The sequence below is a fragment of the Hemiscyllium ocellatum genome, chromosome 36 (assembly GCF_020745735.1).
Source record: "Hemiscyllium ocellatum isolate sHemOce1 chromosome 36, sHemOce1.pat.X.cur, whole genome shotgun sequence".
Lineage (NCBI taxonomy): Eukaryota > Metazoa > Chordata > Chondrichthyes > Orectolobiformes > Hemiscylliidae > Hemiscyllium > Hemiscyllium ocellatum.
Window position 1 is genome coordinate 28,380,893 of NC_083436.1, and position 21,585 is coordinate 28,402,477.

At 45.0% G+C, this 21,585-nt stretch overlaps 1 protein-coding gene across 1 annotated transcript in view; it reads right to left on the reverse strand.

The window, feature by feature from the left end:
• Positions 1–21,585, reverse strand: part of LOC132833359 (serine/threonine-protein kinase 32B-like) — a 196,396-nt gene that overhangs the window by 30,347 nt on the left and 144,464 nt on the right. The window contains exons 5-6 of the mRNA XM_060851571.1: positions 13,328–13,431; positions 1,072–1,188 (exon numbers count right to left, since the gene is read on the reverse strand). Of these exons, the coding sequence (XP_060707554.1) occupies positions 1,072–1,188; positions 13,328–13,431 (221 nt within the window). The remainder of the gene's footprint in view (positions 1–1,071; positions 1,189–13,327; positions 13,432–21,585) is intronic.

Here is a 21,585-nt window from a genome sequence, read left to right on the forward strand (position 1 = left end):
CCATCATCTTCCCATAATGAATTAAAGTAGGTAATGAAATATTAATCTCATGAATGTTTTTTTTAAAAAACTGAATCGTCAATTGTTTCATATTAATTTGCATAAAGGAAAATGATTTTGAAAAATAACTGGAAGAAATATTGTTTGCAGTTATCCACAGTAATTCATTTCATGTAAGGACTGAATTGTCTTGAGAAATGGACTTTCAATCTAGTTTGAGGACCAGGTGGGTAGCTGGAATCCAAGTTATGGTAATAAACTAATTCCTCATTTCCTTCTTCTGGTTAACCAACCCACCATAAGTATGAGAAACAGTGGGAGCTTACACTTTATCGAAACTATTTGTAATCAGACCAGCACTTGTCTATGTTCCTAAAATTCCCAAAATAAAACCATAAGATCTACTTTACCTTACAATGAACGTCCGATGGGCATAGTAGTTGAGGTGGGCATTGGGAAAGAGAAGGTGAGGGGATCAAAAACCATTCATCTGTCCCGATTACAATGAACATTGAGAAGTTATGCTGGTGAGGAGATAAGTTGGTGAGGAAGCATTTTAGAAGGGTCTCTTGCAACTAAGGGGCTGAGGCAAAGAAGGATGCAGGCTTCCTTTTTGAGGACTGGAGGTACATTCTAGATCCCACTGACACTCTGAATGAAAGAATCTGTTCCCCATTGGAGAGCTGCTACAGCTTTTTGACTTGCCTTCAGTCGGCCTGTTTTCCCAGCTAAAATTAAATTGAGGATCTACGATGGGACCTCAGTTGGCAGACTCTTGTACCCATCTGCCTCAACCACTGAACTACAATGTGCATTTTAAATAGTGACCAGAAGAATACCAACAGGTATATTAAATGGTTTTTAATGGTTTCTCACCTTCTTCCTGCTGAATGAAGAGCACTGAAATTTGTTTTGTTTTGAAACCCAGTTTCACATATTAAGTTTTTTGTTTAAAACTCTTAATCTTTTGCAGCAATGAAGCATGTTAGTATTGAGGTTTTTTTCCAGCTAAAATTATCTTGGTGTCAGTTGTAAAAGTGTATGTCGTGACCTTTTCTTTCTATTCTTTACCTTTTTTACTAATGTCACCAGGCCTTTGGACCACGTGGAGGAGCAGTGCACTTTCTCAGTATTAATCATGAGAAGTATTTCTTCAACTGGCGTATTGGAGTGAATGTCATATGGTCTCTGTGAGATAAAATACAACAGAATTGCTTAACATTTACTTGTTCTACTCTTTTAAATGAGGCAGTAAGTGTCAGAAGCCTTTACTGATAATGTCCTTTTACTTCCTAACGGTAAAGAAATGTAATAAAGTATGAATAGTCATGATTAAAACTGGTAAATGACAAGGTTCACGGATTAAAAAGTATAAATTTGCTCGGTATGGCAAGTCAAACATGCTAACCCATATTTTATTCTAATGAGAAGTTACACATCTGAAGCATGAAACCATTTTTAGTATTTTTATTCAACATTTCCGAGGACAAAGTTTAAAATTCCTGTACACAACTTTATTAGAAATTGTGTCATTGTACCATACTGAAAATCAGTGCAGTTTTGAGGTTTACAAACATGTTTTTGAACTAAATCTTCTTTTAAAACTGAATGACTATCTATATTCTGAAGTTGCTCAAATATTATCTATGAAAGAATTGATGATCCTTGCTTAACTCCTATTACCTGACTATGTTAAACCCACTGCCTCAAAAGCTTCCAATTTATAATTTCAAATCCATTCAAGACACACTCATCAATATCCATGAAAATTTCTCCAGCACAGTAATATTCCAAGATCTCATTATTCCCAACTCCGGTTTCCTAAGATCAATCTCTCTTTATGTCTCGTTATTGGGTGCTGTACTTTTAATGTAGTACAGTAAGAATGGATATGACAATGAGATAGTGATGTACCAGTGTGAAAATTATTTAGGGAACAGTATCACCTATAGTGATGTAAATAAAACAGCTTGAAGAGCCTACTAAAGTCAGATGGCAGTCACTCATGGGTGAGGGGAAATGATTATAGGCAACAAAATGCCAACAGAGAAAAGGTTGTCTCTCCAATGTACAGAATAGACCATCAAGACACAAACTTCATTGGAACACAAACCATTTTAGCCACTTGATCCAAAACTCTAGAATTCTGCCCTGTTCCACACTGCTTCTCCATGCTCTCTCCACTTTTAAAACCCTTTGTAAAATTAACCTATTTTCGTCATCTCTGCCAATGAGACTCTGTGAAAATTTCTGTCTGATTACACTCTTATAAAATGGTGTGGATCCTCTTCAACACTAAAGCTTCTATATAAATTCAGCTATTATTTTTGTTGTACCACTCCTTATAAATATTGTAAGTTGATTTATTTTTTTCCCTGCAATGGTAAGCATATTTGAAATTTATTCAGTGAGCAATATCCCCCTTTGGATGAGAAAACAAGAGCTCCAAACTGCTCTGTTGAAATTAAGTGAAAGTAGTTTTGACAGGGACAGGCCATGTGGGACATTGGTACTTTCAGCTTGCTGGTATTGCATGTCTGCTACAACAATTCAAACAGTACAAAAGGGAATTTAACAGGGAAGAGATTAATTATTCTCATTCTGCTCATCACTTGGCTGTTGGTTGTTGTTTATATTGCTGTGAGTGTGCCAATACAGAACATTTCCAGTCACCTCCCAAACTTTCAAAACAGAGTATGAAATTTTTTCATACTTTATGAGAAAAACAATGTTCCCACCTACTGCCTCATAGAACATAGAACAGTACAGCACAGAACAGGCCCTTCAGCCCACGATGTTGTGCCGACCACTGATCCTCATGTATTCACCCTCAAATTTTTGTGAACATATGCATGTCCAGTAGACTCTTAAATGTCCCCAATGACCTTGCTTCCACAACTGCTGCTGGCAACGCATTCCATGCTCTCACAACTCTCTGTGTAAAGAACCCGCCACTGACATCCCCTCTGTACTTTCCTCCAACCAGCTTAAAACTATGACCCCTCATGTTAGTCATTTCTGCCCTGGGAAATAATCTCTGGCTATCGACTCTAGCTATACCTCTCATTATCTTGTATACCTCAATTAGGTCCCCTCTCTTCCTCCTTTTCTCCAATGAAAAAAGTCTGAGCTCAGTCAACCTCTCTTCATAAGATAAGCCCTCCAGTCCAGGCAGCATTCTGGTAAACCTTCTCTGAACCCTCTCCAAAGAATCCATATCTTTCCTATAATAGGGCGATCAGAACTGGACGCAGTATTCCAAGTGCGGTCTAACCAAAGTTTTAGAGAGCTGCAACAAGATCTCATGACTCTTAAACTCAATCCCCCTGTTAATGAAAGCCAAAACACCATATGCTTTCTTAACAACCCTGTCCACTTGGGTGGCCATTTTAAGGGATCTATGTACCTGCACACCAAGATCCCTCTGTTCCTCCACACTGCCAAGAATCCTATCCTTAATCCTGTACTCAGCTTTCAAATTTAACCTTCCAAAATGCATCACCTCGCATTTATCCAGGTTGGACTCCATCTACCACCTCTCAGCCCATCTCTGCATCCTGTCAATGTCCCGCTGCAACCTACAACAGCCCTCTATACTGTCAACGACACCTCCAATCTTTGTGTCGTCTGCAGACTTGCTGACCCATCCTTCAATCCCTTCATCCAAGTCATTAATAAAAATTACAAACAGTAGAGGCCCAAGGACAGAGCCCAGTGAAACACCACTCACCACAGACTTCCAGGCAGAATATTTTCCTTCCACCAACACTCGCTGTCTTCAGTTGGCCAGCCAATTCTGTATCCAGACAGTTATGTTCCCCTGAATCCCATTCCTCCTGACCTTCTGAATGAGCCTACCATGGAAAACCTTATCAAATGCCTTGCTGAAGTCCAAATACACCACATCCACAGCTCAACCCTCATCAACTTTTCTAGTCACATCCTCAAAGGACTCGATAATGTTTGTGAGGCATGACCTGCCCCTCACAAAGCTGTGTTGACTGCATTTAATTAAGCCCTGCTCTTCCAGATGGTCATAAATCCTATCCCTCAGAATCCTTTATAACACCTTGTAATATAGGAGTATTTAATATGTGGGGCATGAATTACAAATTATTCAGCTGAGTGCAAAATCCCCAAATTTAACTCAGGCCCATTGAGCTTTGGTACACAGATATCGGTCTTGGCATTTTAATTGCAGGTTTATGATGTTCTAATCCAAAATATTGTGATTCTGTTTGGTTTCTCACTTCATCCTTCCTGACTTTGCATTTCTAGCCCTATACTTCACATTCTTAATTATGTTTGCTATCTAATCCATCTTCTTGACCGTGCACTTTCCTCTGTAAATTCTGCCTCCCTCAGTTCTTATCATTGATTCATTTCCACTTAGCTTCATACTTCTCATTCTATCTCACAGATGTCTCAGCGGTTCCAGTCCTATCCTCCTCTTGCTGAATTCAGCTCCTTAAGGGACTTTCTGTTTGTATAATTACCCTAGACACTTCCCTCAGTTCCTTTTGTTATTCAAAGCCAGCAGCTCAGGTAGAGGATCTCTTGTGCTGCTCAGCCTTTTATAAGCAATTGCTTCATCCTTCCACAGAATTTTCAAAAGTACAAGCATATTAGATTAGATTACTTACAGTGTGGAAACAGGCCCTTCAGCCCAACAAGTCCACACCGACCCGCCAAAGCGCAACCCACCCTTACCCCTACATTTACCCCTTACCTAACACTATGGGCAATTTAGCGTAGCCAATTCACCTGACCTGCAGATCTTTGGACTCTGGGAGGAAACCGGAGTACCCGGAGGAAACCCACGCAGACACGGGGAGAATGTGCAAATTCCACACAGTCTGTCGCCTGAGTCGGGAATTGAACCCGGGTCTCAGGCGCTGTGAGGCAGCAGTGCTAACCACTGTGCCACCGTGCTGCCCATGCAGTGATGATAAGCCTCAAATCCAAGTAATTTAGTATAATCAGTCTCACTAGCAGGCTGCAAAATTTTCATTGTACCACTCATTTACTTTTTGTACTTTTGATAAATGTGAGGTGCTTCATTTTGGAAAGGCAAATCAGGGCAGGACTTTTACGCTTAATGATAAGGTCTTGGAGAGCCTTGATGAACAAAGAGACCATGGAGTGGCAGGTTCATTGTTCCTTGAAAGTGGAAGCAGGATAGTGAAGAAGGCTTTTGGTATGCTTGCCTTTATTGGTCAGTAGGAGAAAGTGAGGACTGCAGATGCTGGAGAGTCAGAGTCCAAAAGTGCGATGCTGGGAAAAAAGCACAGCAGGCCAGACAGCATTCGAGGAGCAGGAGAGTCGACGTTTCGGGAATAAGCCCTTCATCAGGAATGTGGAAGGGGAAGGGGGCTGAAAGGTAAAGGGGGATGGGGCTGGGGTGAAGGTGGCTGGGGATGGCGGTTGGTGGATGCAGGTGATAGGTTGGAGGGGAGGGTGGGAAGGAAGATGGACAGGACAGGTCAAGAGGGTGGTCCCGAGTTGAAGGATTGGATCTGGGATGGTGGGGGGGGGGGGAGATGGAGGGAGGGGGTTGGAGGGGAGATTTGGAAACTGGTGAAGTCAATGTTGATGCTGTGTGGTTGTAGGGTCAGCAAGGAAGTTGCAGAGATGTGTAAACATCATAAAGTATTTTTTAGATTAGATAGATAGATTCCCTACAGCGTGGAAACATGCCCTTCGGCCCAATAAGCCTCCAAAGAGTAACCCATGGGGTCTTTAAATACCTGTACATTGACTGGGAAGGTAGGAGTGTAAGGGACAGTGATGGACAAGTATTCCTGGATTATGTTCAGGTGAATTTCTGATAGCAGTACATCTCCAGTCCAATAAGAAAGAAGCAACCACTACACTTGGCTCTTGGAAATTAGGTTGGCTAATTAGATCACATAACAGTGGGAAACATCTAAGGACTAGTGATCTGTATAACACAAGGTACAGGATAAAGGGAGAAAATGGCTTTGGTCAATCTAGAATAAGAATAATCAACTGATGGACTTCAATAGAGATGACAAATGAGATAAATGCAGTTAAAGAAGACAAAGTTTGCTTATAGCGGGTGGCAGGTAGTAAATAACATTAAGAATCAAGCTGAATTCAGGAGGTTCAATAGAGAGGTGAGAAAGCAAATATAGGAAGCAAGAGAGATTATGGAAAGAAAAGGGACAGCTCACATAAAAGGACACCCCTATGTCTTTATAAGAACATTAATACTAAAATAGTGGGAAAAGGAGGAATTGGACTGATTAAGGATCACAAAGGGGACTCACACTTCGAGGCCCAGTTTAAGGTATTAAATGAATACTTTGTATCTGTCATTAGCTGCAAGGTAGTTGCTGCCCAGATCGTGATGACAGAGGAGGAAACTCAAATTGATAAGGAGAGGGTATTTGGATAAGCTCTGAGTGCTTAACATTGATAAGACACCAGGGTCAGATGTGATGCATCCAAGGATATTGAAGGAAATGACAGTGGAAATTGATTAACAATTATGCTTCAAACTTCCTTGGATTTGGGGTGGTGCCAGAGGACTGGACAATCACAAACAGTATGCTGTTGTTCAAATAACATTGTAGAGATTGACTGAGGAATTATTGACCAGTCAATTTCATTCAGTAGTGGTCCAACTACTAGAAAAAAACTATTTGGAATAAAATTAATAGTCATGTGAGAAATTATAGATTGGTTTGGAAGAGTCAGCATGGGACTTCTTAAGGAAAATGGTCTAACTTGCTGGGTTTAATTTGAAGAGGTAACAAAGAGATTGGATGAGGAAAAGGCTGTTGATGTGATGTTCACGAATTTCTAAAAGAGATTTGATAGACTTGTGAGGAAATATATCATAGAAGGAAAGGGACAATAGCTGTATCAATACTAGTTTAGCTGAGTATATTTTGGGCTAGAAGAAGGTTTGTAGTGGATTATTCTAGCAAGTGCTATTGGGAGCCTTGCTTTTCCTGATATATACTAACAGTCTTGAGTAAATCGAGGAAAATTCCAAAGTTTGTATGTGAAACTAAACTGAGGAAAATTGCAAACTGTGGGAAGGACAGTGCAGAGCCTTGAAAAGATATTGACACTTTGGTCAAATGACAGGATAGGTTCCCCTGGAAGTTCAGTCCTCTACTTTTTGTCATTTACACAAATGATTTGAATGCGACCATAAGAGGTACAGTTAGTAAGTTTGTAGATGACACCAAAATTGGAGGTGTAGTGGACAGTGAAGAGGGTTACCTCAGATTACAACAGGATCTGGACCAGATGGGCCAATGGGTTGAGAAGTGGCAAATGGAGTTTAATTCAGATAAATGCGAGGTGCTCCATTTTAGGAAAGCAAATCTTAGTAGGACTTGTACACTCAATGGTAAGGTCCAAGGGGGCGGCACGGTGGCACAGTGGTTAGCACTGCTGCCTCACAGCGCCTGAGACCCGGGTTCAATTCCCGACTCAGGTGACTGTCTGTGTGGAGTTTGCACGTTCTCCCCGTGTCAGCGTGGGTTTCCTCCAGGTGCTCCGGTTTCCTCCCACAGTCCAAAGATGTGCGGGTCAGGTGGATTGGCCATGCTAAATTGCCCGTAGTGTTAGGTAAGGGGTAAATGTAGGGGTATGGGTGGGTTTCGCTTCGGCGGGTCGGTATGGACTTGTTGGACCAAAGGGCCTCTTTCCACACTGTAAGTCTAATCTAATCTAAAAAAAGTGTGGTTGAACAAAGAGACCTTGGAGTGCAGGTTCATAGCTCCTTGAAAGTGGAGTCACAGATAGATAGGATAGTGAAGAAGGCGTTTAGTATGCTTTCCTTTATTGGTCAGAGTATTGAGTACAGGAGTTGGGAGGTCATGTTGCGGCTGTACAGGACATTGGTTAGGCCACTGTTGGAATATTGGTTGCAATTCTGATCTCCTTCCTATCGGAAAGATGTTGTGAAACTTGAAAGGGTTCAGAAAAGATTTACAAGGATGTTGCCAGGGTTGGAGGATTTGAGCTACAGCTGAACGGGCTGGGGCTGTTTTCCCTGGAGCGCCGGAGGCTGAGGGGCGACCTTATAGAGGTTTACAAAATTATGAGGGGCATGGATAGGGCAAATAGACAAAGTCTTTTCCCTGGGATTGGGGAGTGCAGAACAAGAGGGCATAAGTTTAGGGTGAGAGGGGAAAGATATAAAAGACACTTAAGGGGCAACTTTTTCATGCAGAGGGTGGTATGTGTATGGAATGAGCTGCCAGAGGATGTGGTGGAGTTGGTACAATTGCAACATTTAAGAGGCATTTGAATGGGTATATGAATAGGAAGGATTTGGAGGGTTATGGGCTGAGTGCTGGCAGGTGGGATTAGATTGGGTTGGGATATCTGATCGGCATGGACGGGTTGGACCGAAGGGTCTGTTTCCATGCTGTACATCTCTATGACTCTATGTGTACTTTGGTACAAAGAACATGATGAGATAATATAAAACAAAGGGTGTGCAGGAACAGGCAGACCTGGGTCCATATGTAAATAAGTCACTTAAGATGGCAGATTAGGTAGAGAGAGCTGTAATCGAGCATACAGTATTCGAGACATCAAAAATAGGAGCACTGAGAGCAAAAGCAAGGCAATTATGATGAACTTTGATAAGACACTGATTAGACCTCAGCTTTTTCACTACACTATAGCGAGGATGTGAATGCACTGGAGAGAGTTAGTGTTCGGGTTATGAGAATGACTCATGAGAATTGTACTCAGCTGAGATCATTCGCTTCTGAAGAATGGTCGAAGAAACCGGGACTGTTTTCCTTGGAAAGGAGAAGGCTTAGAGCAGGTTTGATACATCTCTTCAGGGGTGGGGACAAAGCGGATAAGGAAAACTAAAATGCTGTCATTTGTAAATGTATCGAGAACTAAGATGCAGGTGAGAAGATAGATTATGGAGTACACTGCCTGGAAGTATGTTAGAGGCAGGTTCGATTGAGGCATGTAAGATGGCACAGAATGATTACTTAAATGGAGCCAATGTGTACTATTCTGCGGAAAAGACAGGAGACTGGTATTCAGTCTCAGAGATCTGGTGCAGACACAATCGGCCACTGCAATAGAACAATTCTGTGATAGGAGTTGCCAATTTTAACTGTTTCCATGTTGGATAATCAGGCAGGGGTCTTTATTACTAGGGGTTGACCTCTGCTCAAAGTGTGCTAATACAAACGTTGGGTGAGGATTGGACTCATAGAATCAAACAGCCTGCTAGTAATTACTGCACAGGATAATGAATGGACAGTAGTTGGGTTACATGAACCAATGTAGTCAGGAATTGAACATGAGGAAAAAAGGAAGCAAAAAACAGCGATTAAGAGCTTTGGTTGATTAAATCTTAAAAAGTATTTGCTTATTGTTAAATGTTTATTTACACTGGATTAAGGACTAGTGTGTTCAAAGATGAGCCACGGCTGGAGCAAAATACTTACCATTGTGACAGAAATGTTTATTTTATTTCCCTGGAGGGAATGAAACAAGAACTGAAACTGCTAGGGCATGTTCTTGCCGATGAGATGGAGAGTTGAATGATGATTCTTTTGAGAACTGAACCAATCACAGTTGTTGCTTTTCATTACTTTGAACTTTGAATGCAAGCCGCGTCGTTTCTTGACTAAAACATAGTTTAGTAAATTATTTCTGCTGTATACAACATGCTTTTAATATATTTTAGTCACAGTAATTAAAAAGTATCTCTCCAGTTGCACTGACAATAATGAAGAATGGAAGTTAAAATCAACTTGCTGCTAATAGATTGTGACTCCTGTGAAATGAACCACAGTTGTTTATAATAATGAAAGTGAGAATCATCCACAGCACTTGCAGAATGCATAAAATTGGTTTGTGATTAAATTCATAGCAGATGGAAAATGCAAAAGAGGTGGCAACACAGTTGGGAGGGAGTTGCTTTGGGAGTCGTCAACATTGATTCTGGTCCCCATGAAGTCTTGTGGCTTCAGGTTAAATATGAGCAAGGAAACCTGCTGCTGATTACCACATACCATCCTCCCTCAGCTGATGAATCTGTACTCCACCATGTTGAGCAACACTTTGAGGAAGCACTGAGAATGGCAAGGACACAATATATACTCTGGGTGGGGGATTTCAATGCCCACCACCAAGAGTGGTTCAGCAGCAGTACTACTGGTCAAGTCCTAAAGGACATGGTTGCTAGACTGTGGCAGATGGTGAGGGAACCAACAAGACCTCAACCTTAACAATCTGTCCATGACAATATTGGTAAGAGCAATCACTGCACAGCTTATGTGAAGACAAAGGTCTGCCTTCATATTGAGAGTACCATCCATCAAGTTGTGTGGCACTATCACCATGCCAAATGGGATAGACATCAAACAGTGACTGCAGATGCTGGAAACCAGATTCTGGATCAGTGGTGCTGGAAGAGCACAGCAGTTCAGGCAGCATCCAACGAGCAGCGAAATCGACGTTTCGGGCAAAAGCCCTTCATCAGGAATAAAGGCAGTGACCTGGAAGCATGGAGAGATAAGCTAGAGGGAGGTGGGGGTGGGGAGAGAGTAGCATAGAGTACAATGGGTGAGTGGGGGAGGAGATGAAGGTGATAGGTCAGGGAGGAGAGCGTGGAGTGGATAGGTGGAAAAGGAGATAGGCAGGTCGGACAAGTCCGGACAAGTCTTGGGGACAGTGCTGAACTGGAAGTTTGAAACTAGGATGAGGCGGGGGAAGGGGAAATGAAGAAACTGTTGAAGTCCACATTGATGCCCTGGGGCTGAAGTGTTCTGAGGCGGAAGATGAGGCGTTCTTCCTCCAGGCATCTGGTGGTGAGGGAGCGGCGGTGAAGGAGGCCCAGGACCTCCATGTCCTCAGCAGAGTGGGAGGGGTAGTTGAAATGTTGGGCCACGGGGCGGTGTGGTTGATTGGTGCGGGTGTCCCGGAAATGTTCCCTAAAGCGCTCTGCTTGAAGGCGCCCAGTCTCCCCAATGTAGAGGAGACTGCATCGGGAGCAACGGATACAATAAATTATATTAGTGGATGTGCAGGTAAACCTTTGATGGATGTGGAAGGCTCCTTTAGGGCCTTGGATAGAGGTGAGGGAGGAGGTATGGGCACAGGTTTTACAGTTCCTGCGGTGGCAGTGATAAGTGCCAGGATGGGAGGGTGGGCCATAGGGGGGTGTGGACCTGACCAGGTAGTCATGGAGGGAACGGTCTTTGTGGAAGGCGGAAAGGGGTGGGGAGGGAAATGTATCCCTGGTGGTGGGGTCTTTTTGGAGATGGTGGAAATGTCGGCGGATGATTTGGTTTATGCGAAGGTTGGTAGAGTGGAAGGTGAGCACCAGGGGCGTTCTGTCCTTGTTAAGGTTGGAGGGGTGTGGTCTGAGGGCTGAGGTGCGGGATGTGGACGAGATGTGTTGGAGGGCATCTTTAACCACATGGGAAGGGAAATTGCGGTCTCTAAAGAAGGCGGCCATCTGGTGTGTTCTATGGTGGAACTGGTCCTCCTGAGAGCAGATACGGCCGAGGCGGAGGAATTGGAAATATGGGATGGCAATTTTGCAAGAGATAGGGTGGGAAGAGGGGTAATCCAGGTAGCTGTGGGAGTCGATGGGTTTGTAAAAAATGTCAGTGTCAAGTCGGTTGTCATTAATGGAGATGGAGAGGTCCAGGAAGGGGAGAGAAGTGTCAGAGATGGTCTAGCATCTCCAGATTGGGCATCCATGAGGTGATGTGGATTGTGGCCTGACATATCCCCCACTCAACCATTACCATCAAGCTAAAAGATCAACCCTGGTTCAATGAAGAGTGCAGGAGGGTAAGCCAGGGGAAGCAACAGGCATACATGAAGATGAGTGTCAACCTGGTGAAGCCACCTACCAGGACTACTTGTATGTCAAACAGCATAAGCAGCACGTGATTGACAGAGCTAAGTGATCCCACAACCCATGGATCAGATCTAACCTCTGCAGTCCTGCCACATCCAATCGTGAATGGTGGTGGACAATTAAACAACTCACTGAAGGAGGAGGCTCCACAAATATCCCCATCCTAAATGATGGAAGAGCCCAGCACACAGTGCCAAAGATAAGGCTGAAACTTTCACAGCAATCTTCAGCCAGAAGTGTTGAGTGGATGAACCATCGCGGCCTCCTCCAGTCTTATGGTCTTACGGAAACTGAGCATGGCTGAGCAGGCTATTGTTGATTAAGTGCTGCTTGATTGCACTGTCAGAGGCATCTCTCTCAGCTGATGATTAAGAGTGAATTGACGGGGTAGTACTTGGTCAGATTAAATCTTTCCTGCTTTTTTGCGGTCTAGGTAACAATGCTAAAATCGCATATTTTATTTATAAATTCAAAGTGATTAAAAAAAACTAGATTGTTCAATCTAAATTTCCGAGTTGAGGGTTTCCTGTCCCTTAATTCATTAGTACCCTAATTCTAAGGGACAAGAATAAGACCCTTTGAACAACTTTTCAAAAGGTTCCCACCTCTTGACTGCGAATCATGGCACTTTAAGGCATCGTGAACCAGGAGTTTGGTAAAAGCTTGCCTGACTCCATACAACTGCAGGATCCAGGGGATGCCTCAGAGGAGTTGGCCAAGTTGGCCATGCAGGGTATGGGCTCATGACCCAAATCATCCTGCATTCCTTACCCACACTGATGAAAATTGGGGTGGCAGAAATGTACGAGAAAGTGAGGACTGCAGATGCAGCGCTCTTCCAGCAACACATTTTCAGCTCGTGGCAGAAATGTAGTCAGGAAGACTGCAATTTTCATTTTGACATATCCTCAACTGCATTAATATCTAATCCAACATTTAGTTGCCGCAATTGTGCTTTGTATCGGTTCGAAATACAAGTAAGATAGTTATCCTAATAACTTCAAAATATTGCTTTCAAATGAGAATGGGGATGTTCCACTTATCAGGCAACAATCTTCCCCTAGCCTCGTGTATTGAAACAAAAAGCGGGAGATATTCCTGGTTGTGCTGTTATCATGTTTATGAGTCCATTTAATACATTCTGTCTACCACACTGTTCAGATACTAACTTTTGTTAATTGCACACCATATCATACACAATGTTACTCGAGAGATTGTTGCAATGGAGAGTTATATACATATATTCATGTTTAACACATAAATTTAATTTACAATGGTTGTGAAAAAACAATGCATAATATAATATGTACATTCTACAGCTTTTAGTTTAGAATTCAATCCCTTTATATTGTTAGTTCCTTACAGAATTAGTTATCAACAGGGGAGATGATCTGACATCTTGCATGGCAATAATAAGATTTGAATAGTGGATCTTACCCAGCCCCTTAATAGTTCATAAGAGGTAATGCCCAGTGACCACCAGTCAACGGGATATGAATAGCCAGGACCTCCTTCCAAAAATGTCTGAAAAAGCTCTGGAGCTAAAGAGAGATGGAGAGGAGATAAAATCAACCAATGTATGCTTACACATTGTAGTATAGGGGATTGAAATGGTTCATGTCCATTACGATGTTGGAAGACATTCATACAAGCAAGACTTCAAAGGAAAATCATTATGGTTTCAGCAGAATCAGTAATACCTTTTCACATTGCATTAATTCATTAACATGCATTATTCTCATCATTGAAGAGCTCCTCTGGCTTCGCGGTGTCCTTTTGTCTCTTCCTTGTTTTGTAATTTGATGAGTACAAGATTTTTATGTCAATGGACCTATCAATAACTTTAAACTTACACTGGACAGTTTTATCAAATGAACTACATTGTATGCAACCGACAGGAATTCAATGACAACATCCAAAAGGGATTGAACTAAAGTCCCGACAAAAGCTTCAGATAAAATTCCAGTACAATGGAAAGCATATGCTGTAAAAATTCAATGTCTTACAGATACAGCATTTTTGCTTTCAATGTAAAAGAACGACATAAAAAATATGTCTTCAACTTATAAGGAAAGTAGAAGGTGATAAGCAGGAAGTGAGCCAGAGTAATATCCTAGAATCCCTACAGTGTGGAAACAGGCCCTTCAGCCCAACAAGTCCACACCAGCCCACTGAAGAGTATTCAAGGTTTGTGCTAAGATTTGTAGCTCGGGTGCTCGTTGTTGTGGTTCTGTTCGCCGAGCTGGAAGTTTTTGTTGCAAACGTTTCGTCCCCTGGCTAGGCGACATCATCAGTGCTCTGGAGCCTCCTGCGAAGCGCTTCTTTGATGTTTCTTCCAGTATTTATAGTGGTCTGTCCTTGCCGCTTCCGGGTGTCAGTTTCAGCTGTCCGCTGTAGTGGTTGGTATATTGGGTCCAGGTCGATGTGTTTGTTGATGGAGTTTGTGGATGAATGCCATGCCTCTAGGAATTCCCTGGCTGTTCTCTGTCTGGCTTGCCCTATGATAGTAGTGTTTTCCCAGTCGAATTCATGTTGCTTGTTGTCCGAGTGTGTGGCTACTAGGGATAGCTGGTCGTGTCGTTTCGTGGCTAGTTGATGTTCATGTATGCGGATTGTTAGCTGTCTTCCTGTTTGTCCTATATAGTGTTTTGTGCTGTCCTTGCATGGTATTTTGTAAACCACATTAGTTTTGCTCATGTTGGGTATCGGCTCCTTTGTTCTAGTAAGTTGTTGTCTGAGCGTGGCTGTTGGTTTGTGTGCCGTTATGAGTCCTAAGGGTTGCAGTAGTCTGGCTGTCAGTTCTGAAACGCTCCTGATGTATGGTAGTGTGGCTAGTCCTTTTGGTTGTGGCATGTCCTCGTTCCGTGGTCTATCTCTTAGGCATCTGTTGATAAAGTTGCGCGGGTATCCGTTTTTGGCGAATACCTTGTATAGGTGTTCCTCTTCCTCTTTTCGCAGTTTTCCACGGGTGAAGAGTATTCCACTCAAACCCTTACCTCTACCGTATCACTCTACATTTACCCCAAACTTACACATCCCTGAACACTATGGACAATTTAGCATGGCCAATTCACCTAACCTGTACATCTTTGGACTGTGGGAGGAAACCAGAGAACCCAAAGGAAACCCACACAGACACGGGGAGAATGTGCAAACTCCACACAGGCAGTCACCTGAGGCTGGAATCGAACCTGGGTCCTCTGGCACAGTGAGGCATCAGTGCTAACTACTGAGTCACCATGCTGCCCCAACCATCCAACCACTTTCAACTGCTTCATCAATGACCTTCCCTTTATCATAAACTGAAAAATAGGAAAGTTTGTCAATGATTGCGTAATGTTCAGCACCATTTGCGACTCCTCAAACACTGAAGAAGCCTATGTCCAACTCATGAACCCCTCCTACTGTCCCCTTGATCACAATCTCACCTCCCATCACCAAACTATCATCCCCAGACCATCCACAAACACACCATCTCAGGGTATCTCCCATCCACAGCCTCCAACCTCATAGTCCTGGAGTCCTGCACCACCTGGTTCTACCTCTTTCCTAAAATTCACAAACTTTTTTTTTATATAGATATTTTTATTGGGAATTTAACATTTTGACAAATTTACAAAAATAAGCAGAATTTTCAAGCACAAACATTAATATAAAAATAGATCTTAAATATATAATCATCAAAATTCAACTAATCCACAATCATCCAGAGTGTATAGTTGAGTCGCTTACATCCTTCAAATAAGAGAAAATGTTCTCTAATACACTCATAACAGTATGATTAAAAGGAAGCTATTTCCAAACAATAAGAACAAACAAAAAAAATTCAACATGTTTGAATGGAGATCTTCCCCCTTGTTCTCAGGGGGCCTTACTACCTTTCCAACGTTCCACCATATCCTCTCCCAAACAGTGTCCCACCCTCGACCCGGGCGCTCCTTAATAGGATTTAGATATAATACCGAGCTAGAGTTAACAGTGAGCGCCGCACCCCCACCCCACCCCACCCATACCTGAGTATATCTAATAGCATCAATGCCACGTACAAACACACATAACTATAAAATTACAACTCCAACAGATTACAGTTAAGTATAATAACATAGCAAGGAAGACAACCCCGCTCCCAGAGGCAAAAGTAAAGTAGAATAAAGTAACCATTTCTCCCCACGGAGTGTGGGAGAGGCAAGCCAACATAAATTGTCTCTTACGATTTATTTAACCGAGTCTAAAAGTTTCTTGGCCTCTTCCGATGATCTAAAATTATACTCGGATCCTTCGTGGGTAAAGCATAACGTCGCTGGGTAGCGTAAGGTGTATTGAATATCTAAGTCCCTTAAACATTTCTTCACCTCATCAAACGCCTTCCTTCTTCGTGCCAAAGCCGGGGAGAAGTCCTGAAATAACATAATCTTGGATCCTTCATGAATCATAGCTTTAGGATCCTTTCCAAGCTTTCTGGAGGCATCCAGGAGTATCTGCCTCTCCCTATAACTCTGCAGCCGGAACAGGACCGGGCGTGGGCGCTGGTTTGGGCCAGATCCGCGTACTGCGACCCGGTAGGCCCACTCCACCCTTACCCGGTCAGTTTCAGCCCCCAGGTTTAAAATCTGCGGCAGCCATCGCTCCAGAAATGCTACTAACTGTTCTTTCCCTTCTTGCTCTTGAAGGCCCAGCAGCCGAATATTCTTTCTCCGATTTCTGTTGTCAATATCATCGATGTAAATTTCAAAGGCCCGGACTCTCTGCTCCAGAGCTCTCACCTGTTCTGCAACTGTTTGAGCTGCAGCCTCGGAGGTCGTGGCCTTTAGTTCCACCCCCTCCACTCGACCCTGCAGCTCTTCCATGATTTGATTCTGTTTCTGCAGCTTTTCTTCGAATGCATTCCATCGCTGTCGGGATTCTGCGATGAAATTGACGAGTGTCGATTCCAGTCTAGCAATCATCTCTATAAGGCCTGTTTTTACATCAGCTGCAGCCAGAGGAGAGGAGGGTGGGGGAGGGGTCTTTGTTTTCTGAGAGCTGCGGGGTCCCTTTGATTTACTCATTATCCACTCAGTATTAGACTATTTAAATATAATATTCAGCAGCTAATTAAGATTAAAGAAATTTTTTGGGTGGTTTGGCAAGTGTGGTGGGGACAGGAAACCCACTTTACCCAGGTTTTGGGAAGGGCTCTGTAGACTCAGACTTGCTGAGTCGCCGCCATCTTGGATCTCCCCAAAATTCACAAACTTGATTGCCCTGGTTGACTCATCATCTCCACCTGTTCCTGCCCCGCCTAACTTATCTCCTCATATCTTGACACTGTCTTGTCCCTTTTGGTTCAGAATCTCCTCACATACATTAGGGTCACCACCCATGCCCCCCTCCACCTTCTTAATAACTCTAGTTTTCCCGGCCCTCAATTCCTCACCTTCACCATGGACATCCAATCTATATATATATCCATTCACCATGGCAAAGGCCTCTAAGCTCTCCATTTCTTCCTCTCACACCAACCCAACCAATACCCTTCCATTGACACATTCAGCTGAAAATATGTTGCTGGTTAAAGCACAGCAGGTTAGGCAGCATCTCAGGAATAGGGAATTCGACGTTTCGAGCATAAGCCCTTCATCAGGAATGAGAGAGAGTAGCCAAGCAGGCTAAGATAAAAGGTAGGGAGGAGGGACTTGGGGGAGGGGCGATGGAGGTGGGATAGGTGGAAGGAGGTCAAGGTGAGGGTGATAGGCCGGAGTGGGGTGGGGGCGGAGAGGTCAGTAAGGAGATTGCAGGTTAGGAGGGCGGTGCTGAGTTGAGGGAACCGACTGAGACAAGGTGGGGGGAGGGGAAATGAGGAAACTGGAGAAATCTGAATTCATACCCTGTGGTTGGAGGGTTCCCAGGCGGAAGATAAGGCGCTCCTCCTCCAGCCGTCGTGTTGTTATGTTCTGCCGGTGGAGGAGTCCAAGGACCTGCATGTCCTCGGTGGAGTGGGAGGGAGAGTTAAAGTGTTGAGCCACGGGGTGGTTGGGTTGGTTGGTCCGGGCGGCCCAGAGGTGTTCTCTGAAGCGTTCCGCAAGTAAGCGGCCTGTCTCCCCAATATAGAGGAGGCCACATCGGGTGCAGCGGATGCAATAGATGATGTGTGTGGAGTTACAGGTGAACTTGTGGCGGATATGGAAGGATCCCTTGGGGCCTTGGAGGGAAGTGAGTGTGGAGGTGTGGGCGCAAGTTTTACATTTCCTGCGGTTGCAGGGGAAGGTGCCGGGGGTGGAGGTTGGGTTGGTGGGGGGTGTGGATCTGACGAGGGAGTCACGAAGGGAGTGGTCCTTGCGGAACGCTGATAGGGGAGGGGAGGGAAATATATCTTTGGTGGTGGGGTCCGTTTGGAGGTGGCGGAAATGACGGCGGATGATACGTTGTATGCGGAGGTTGGTGGGGTGGTAGGTGAGAACCAGTGGGGTTCTGTCTTGGTGGTGGTTGGAGGAGCGGGGCTCAAGGGCGGAGGAGCGGGAAGTGGAGGAGGTGCGGTGGAGGGCATTGTCGATCACATCTGGGGGGAATCTGCGGTCCTTGAAGAAGGAGGCCATCTGGGCTGTGCGGTGTTGGAACTGGTCCTCCTGGGAGCAGATGCGGCGGAGACGAAGGAATTGGGAATATGGGATGGAGTTTTTACAGGGGGCAGGGTGGGAGGAGGTGTAGTCCAGGTAGCTGTGGGAGTCAGTCGGTTTATAGTAGATATCTGTGTTGAGTCGGTCGCCCGAGATAGAGATGGAAAGGTCTAGGAAGGGGAGGGAGGAGTCTGAGACAGTCCAGGTGAATTTCAGGTCGGGATGGAAGGTGTTAGTAAAGTTGATGAACTGTTCAACCTCCTCGTGGGAGCACGAGGCAGCGCCGATACAGTCATCGATGTAGCGGAGGAAAAGGTGGGGGGTGGTGCCAGTGTAGTTGCGGAAGATGGACTGTTCCACATATCCTACGAAGAGGCAGGCATAGCTGGGGCCCATGCGGGTGCCCATGGCAACTCCTTTAGTTTGGAGGAAGTGGGAGGATTGAAAAGAGAAGTTATTCAGGGTGAGGACCAGTTCAGTCAGTCGAAGGAGGGTGTCAGTGGAAGGGTACTGGTTGGTGCGGCGGGAAAGGAAGAAGCGGAGGGCTTTGAGTCCTTCGTGATGGGGGATGGAGGTGTACAGGGACTGGATGTCCATAGTGAAAATAAGGCGTTGGGGACCGGGGAAGCGAAAATCCTGGAGGAGGTGGAGGGCGTGGGTGGTGTCCCGAACGTAGGTGGGGAGTTCTTGGACTAAAGGGGACAGGACCGTGTCGAGGTATTGGGAGATGAGTTCGGTGGGGCAGGAGCAGGCTGAGACAATGGGTCGGCCGGGGCAGGCAGGTTTGTGGATTTTGGGCCGGAGGTAGAAACGGGCGGTGCGGAGTTGTGGGACTAGGAGGTTGGAGGCGGTGGATGGGAGATCCGCTCCATGACCTCTCATCTCCCAGACCATCCATGACCTCACATCATCTCCCAGACCATCCATGACCTCACATCATCTCCCAGACCATCCATGACCTCATCACCTCAGGAGATTTTTTTACTCATTGACACATTCATTCAATTAGTGGAACCTCACCCTCAACAACTTCTCCTTTGAATCCTCCCACTTCCTCGAGACCAATGGGGTAGCCATGGGCACCCACATGGGCCTCAGATATGTCTGTCTCTCTGTCAGATACATGGAACAGTCCATCTTCCGCAATTACATTGGCACCATTCCCCACCTTTTCCTCCACTACATTGATGACTGTATTGGCACCACCTCATGCCCCCACAAGTAGGTTAACAGTTTAACAACTTCACGACACCTTCCCCCTGACCTCAGCTTCACCTGGGTCACTTCAGACACCGCCACACCCTTCCTAGACATCTCTGTCTCCATCTCCAATGACTGACTCAGCATGGACATCTACTTTAAACCCACCGATTCCCACACTACCATGACTACACATCTGCCCAATCTCCCTCCTGTAAAAGTTTGATCCCAATTCCTCTGCATCCTTCCCTGGAGGAGCAATTCCACTCCATCCCAGATGGCCTCCTATTTCCAGGACCGCAACTTCCCCTCCCACATGGTCAACAATGGCCTCTAGTGCATCTCCTCCACTTCCCGCACCTCCACTGTAGAACCCCACCCCTCCAACCACAACAAGGATGGACCCTTTCCCCCGCATCCCCAGTCCTCACCTTCCACCCTAATAATCTCCGGATACAGCGCATTATCCTTTGCCATTTTTGCCACCCACATTCAGACCCCACCACCAGAGATATATTTCCCTCGCCACCCCTATCAGCATTCAGCAGAGACCATTCCTTCTGGGACTCCCTTGTTAGGTCCACACCCTCCACCAATCCACCCTCCACTCCTGGCACCTTCCCTTGCCGCGGCAAGTGGTGTAAAACCTGCACACATGCCTCCCCCCTCTCCTATGTCCAAGGCCCCACAGGATTCTTCCACGTCCAGCAGAGATTTTCCTGAACATCCTAATACCTCATCTACTGTGTCCGTTGCTCTTGATGTGGTCTCCTCTAAATTAGGGAGACAGGAAGCCAACTCATAGAACATTTCAGGAAACATCTCTGGGCCATATCCACCAAACACACCCACCATCCTGTGGTTGACCGCTTCAACTCCCCCTCCCACTCCTCCAAGGACATGTAAGTCCTGGGCCTCCTCCACTGCCAAATTCAAGCCACCTGACGCCTGGAGGAAGAATGCCTCATCTTCCGCCTTGGGACCCTCCAACCACATGGCATCAATGTTGACTTCACCAGTTTCCTCATTTCTCCTCCCCCCACCTCATCCCAGATTCAACCTTCCAATCGGCACCGCCCTCTTGACCTGTCCTACCTGTCCATCTTCCTTCCCACCTATACAGTCCACCATCTCCTCTAACCTATCACCATCATCACCCACCTACATCTACCTTTTGCCTTTCCAGCTAGCTTTCCCCACAAGTAACCGTCCTATTTATCTCTCAGCCCCCTTCCATGCTCCCCCCCACCCCTAATGAAGGGGTTATGCCCAAAACATCAATTCTCCTGTTCCTTGGATGCTGCCTGACCTGCTGTGCTTTTCCAGTGTCATATTCTAGACTCTGATCTCCAACATCTGCAGTCCTTACTTTCTCCATGTCCAGCAAGACCTGGGCAAGTATCCATCCAGTTTGGGCTGTCATGTGGCAATTAACATTCATGCCTCTTAAGAACATGGTGATAACCATCTCCAGCAAGAGTAAATCTAACTGTCGCTCCTTACATTCGCTGACATCATCATTGCTGAATCACCCATTACAACATCCAGGGGGTTATCCTTCACCAGAAACTGAACTGAGCTGGCCATATAAGGTTAGGAATCCTGCAGTGAGTAACTCAACTCCTGATGTTCCTTGTCTTCCATCGCAAAGCACATATGTGATGGAATAATCCCTACTTGCTTCGCCAAGTGCAACTCCATCAACGTTCAGAAGTTTGACACCATTCAGGACAAAGCAGCCTACTTGATTGACACCACATCTACAAACATTCACTTCTTCCACATTGACACTCAGTAGCAGCAGCGTGTACTGTTTACAGGATGCAGTGCAGAAATTCATCAAGGCCTCTTCGATAGTACCTTCTGTGTTTATGACCACCACTACCTACAAGAACAAGG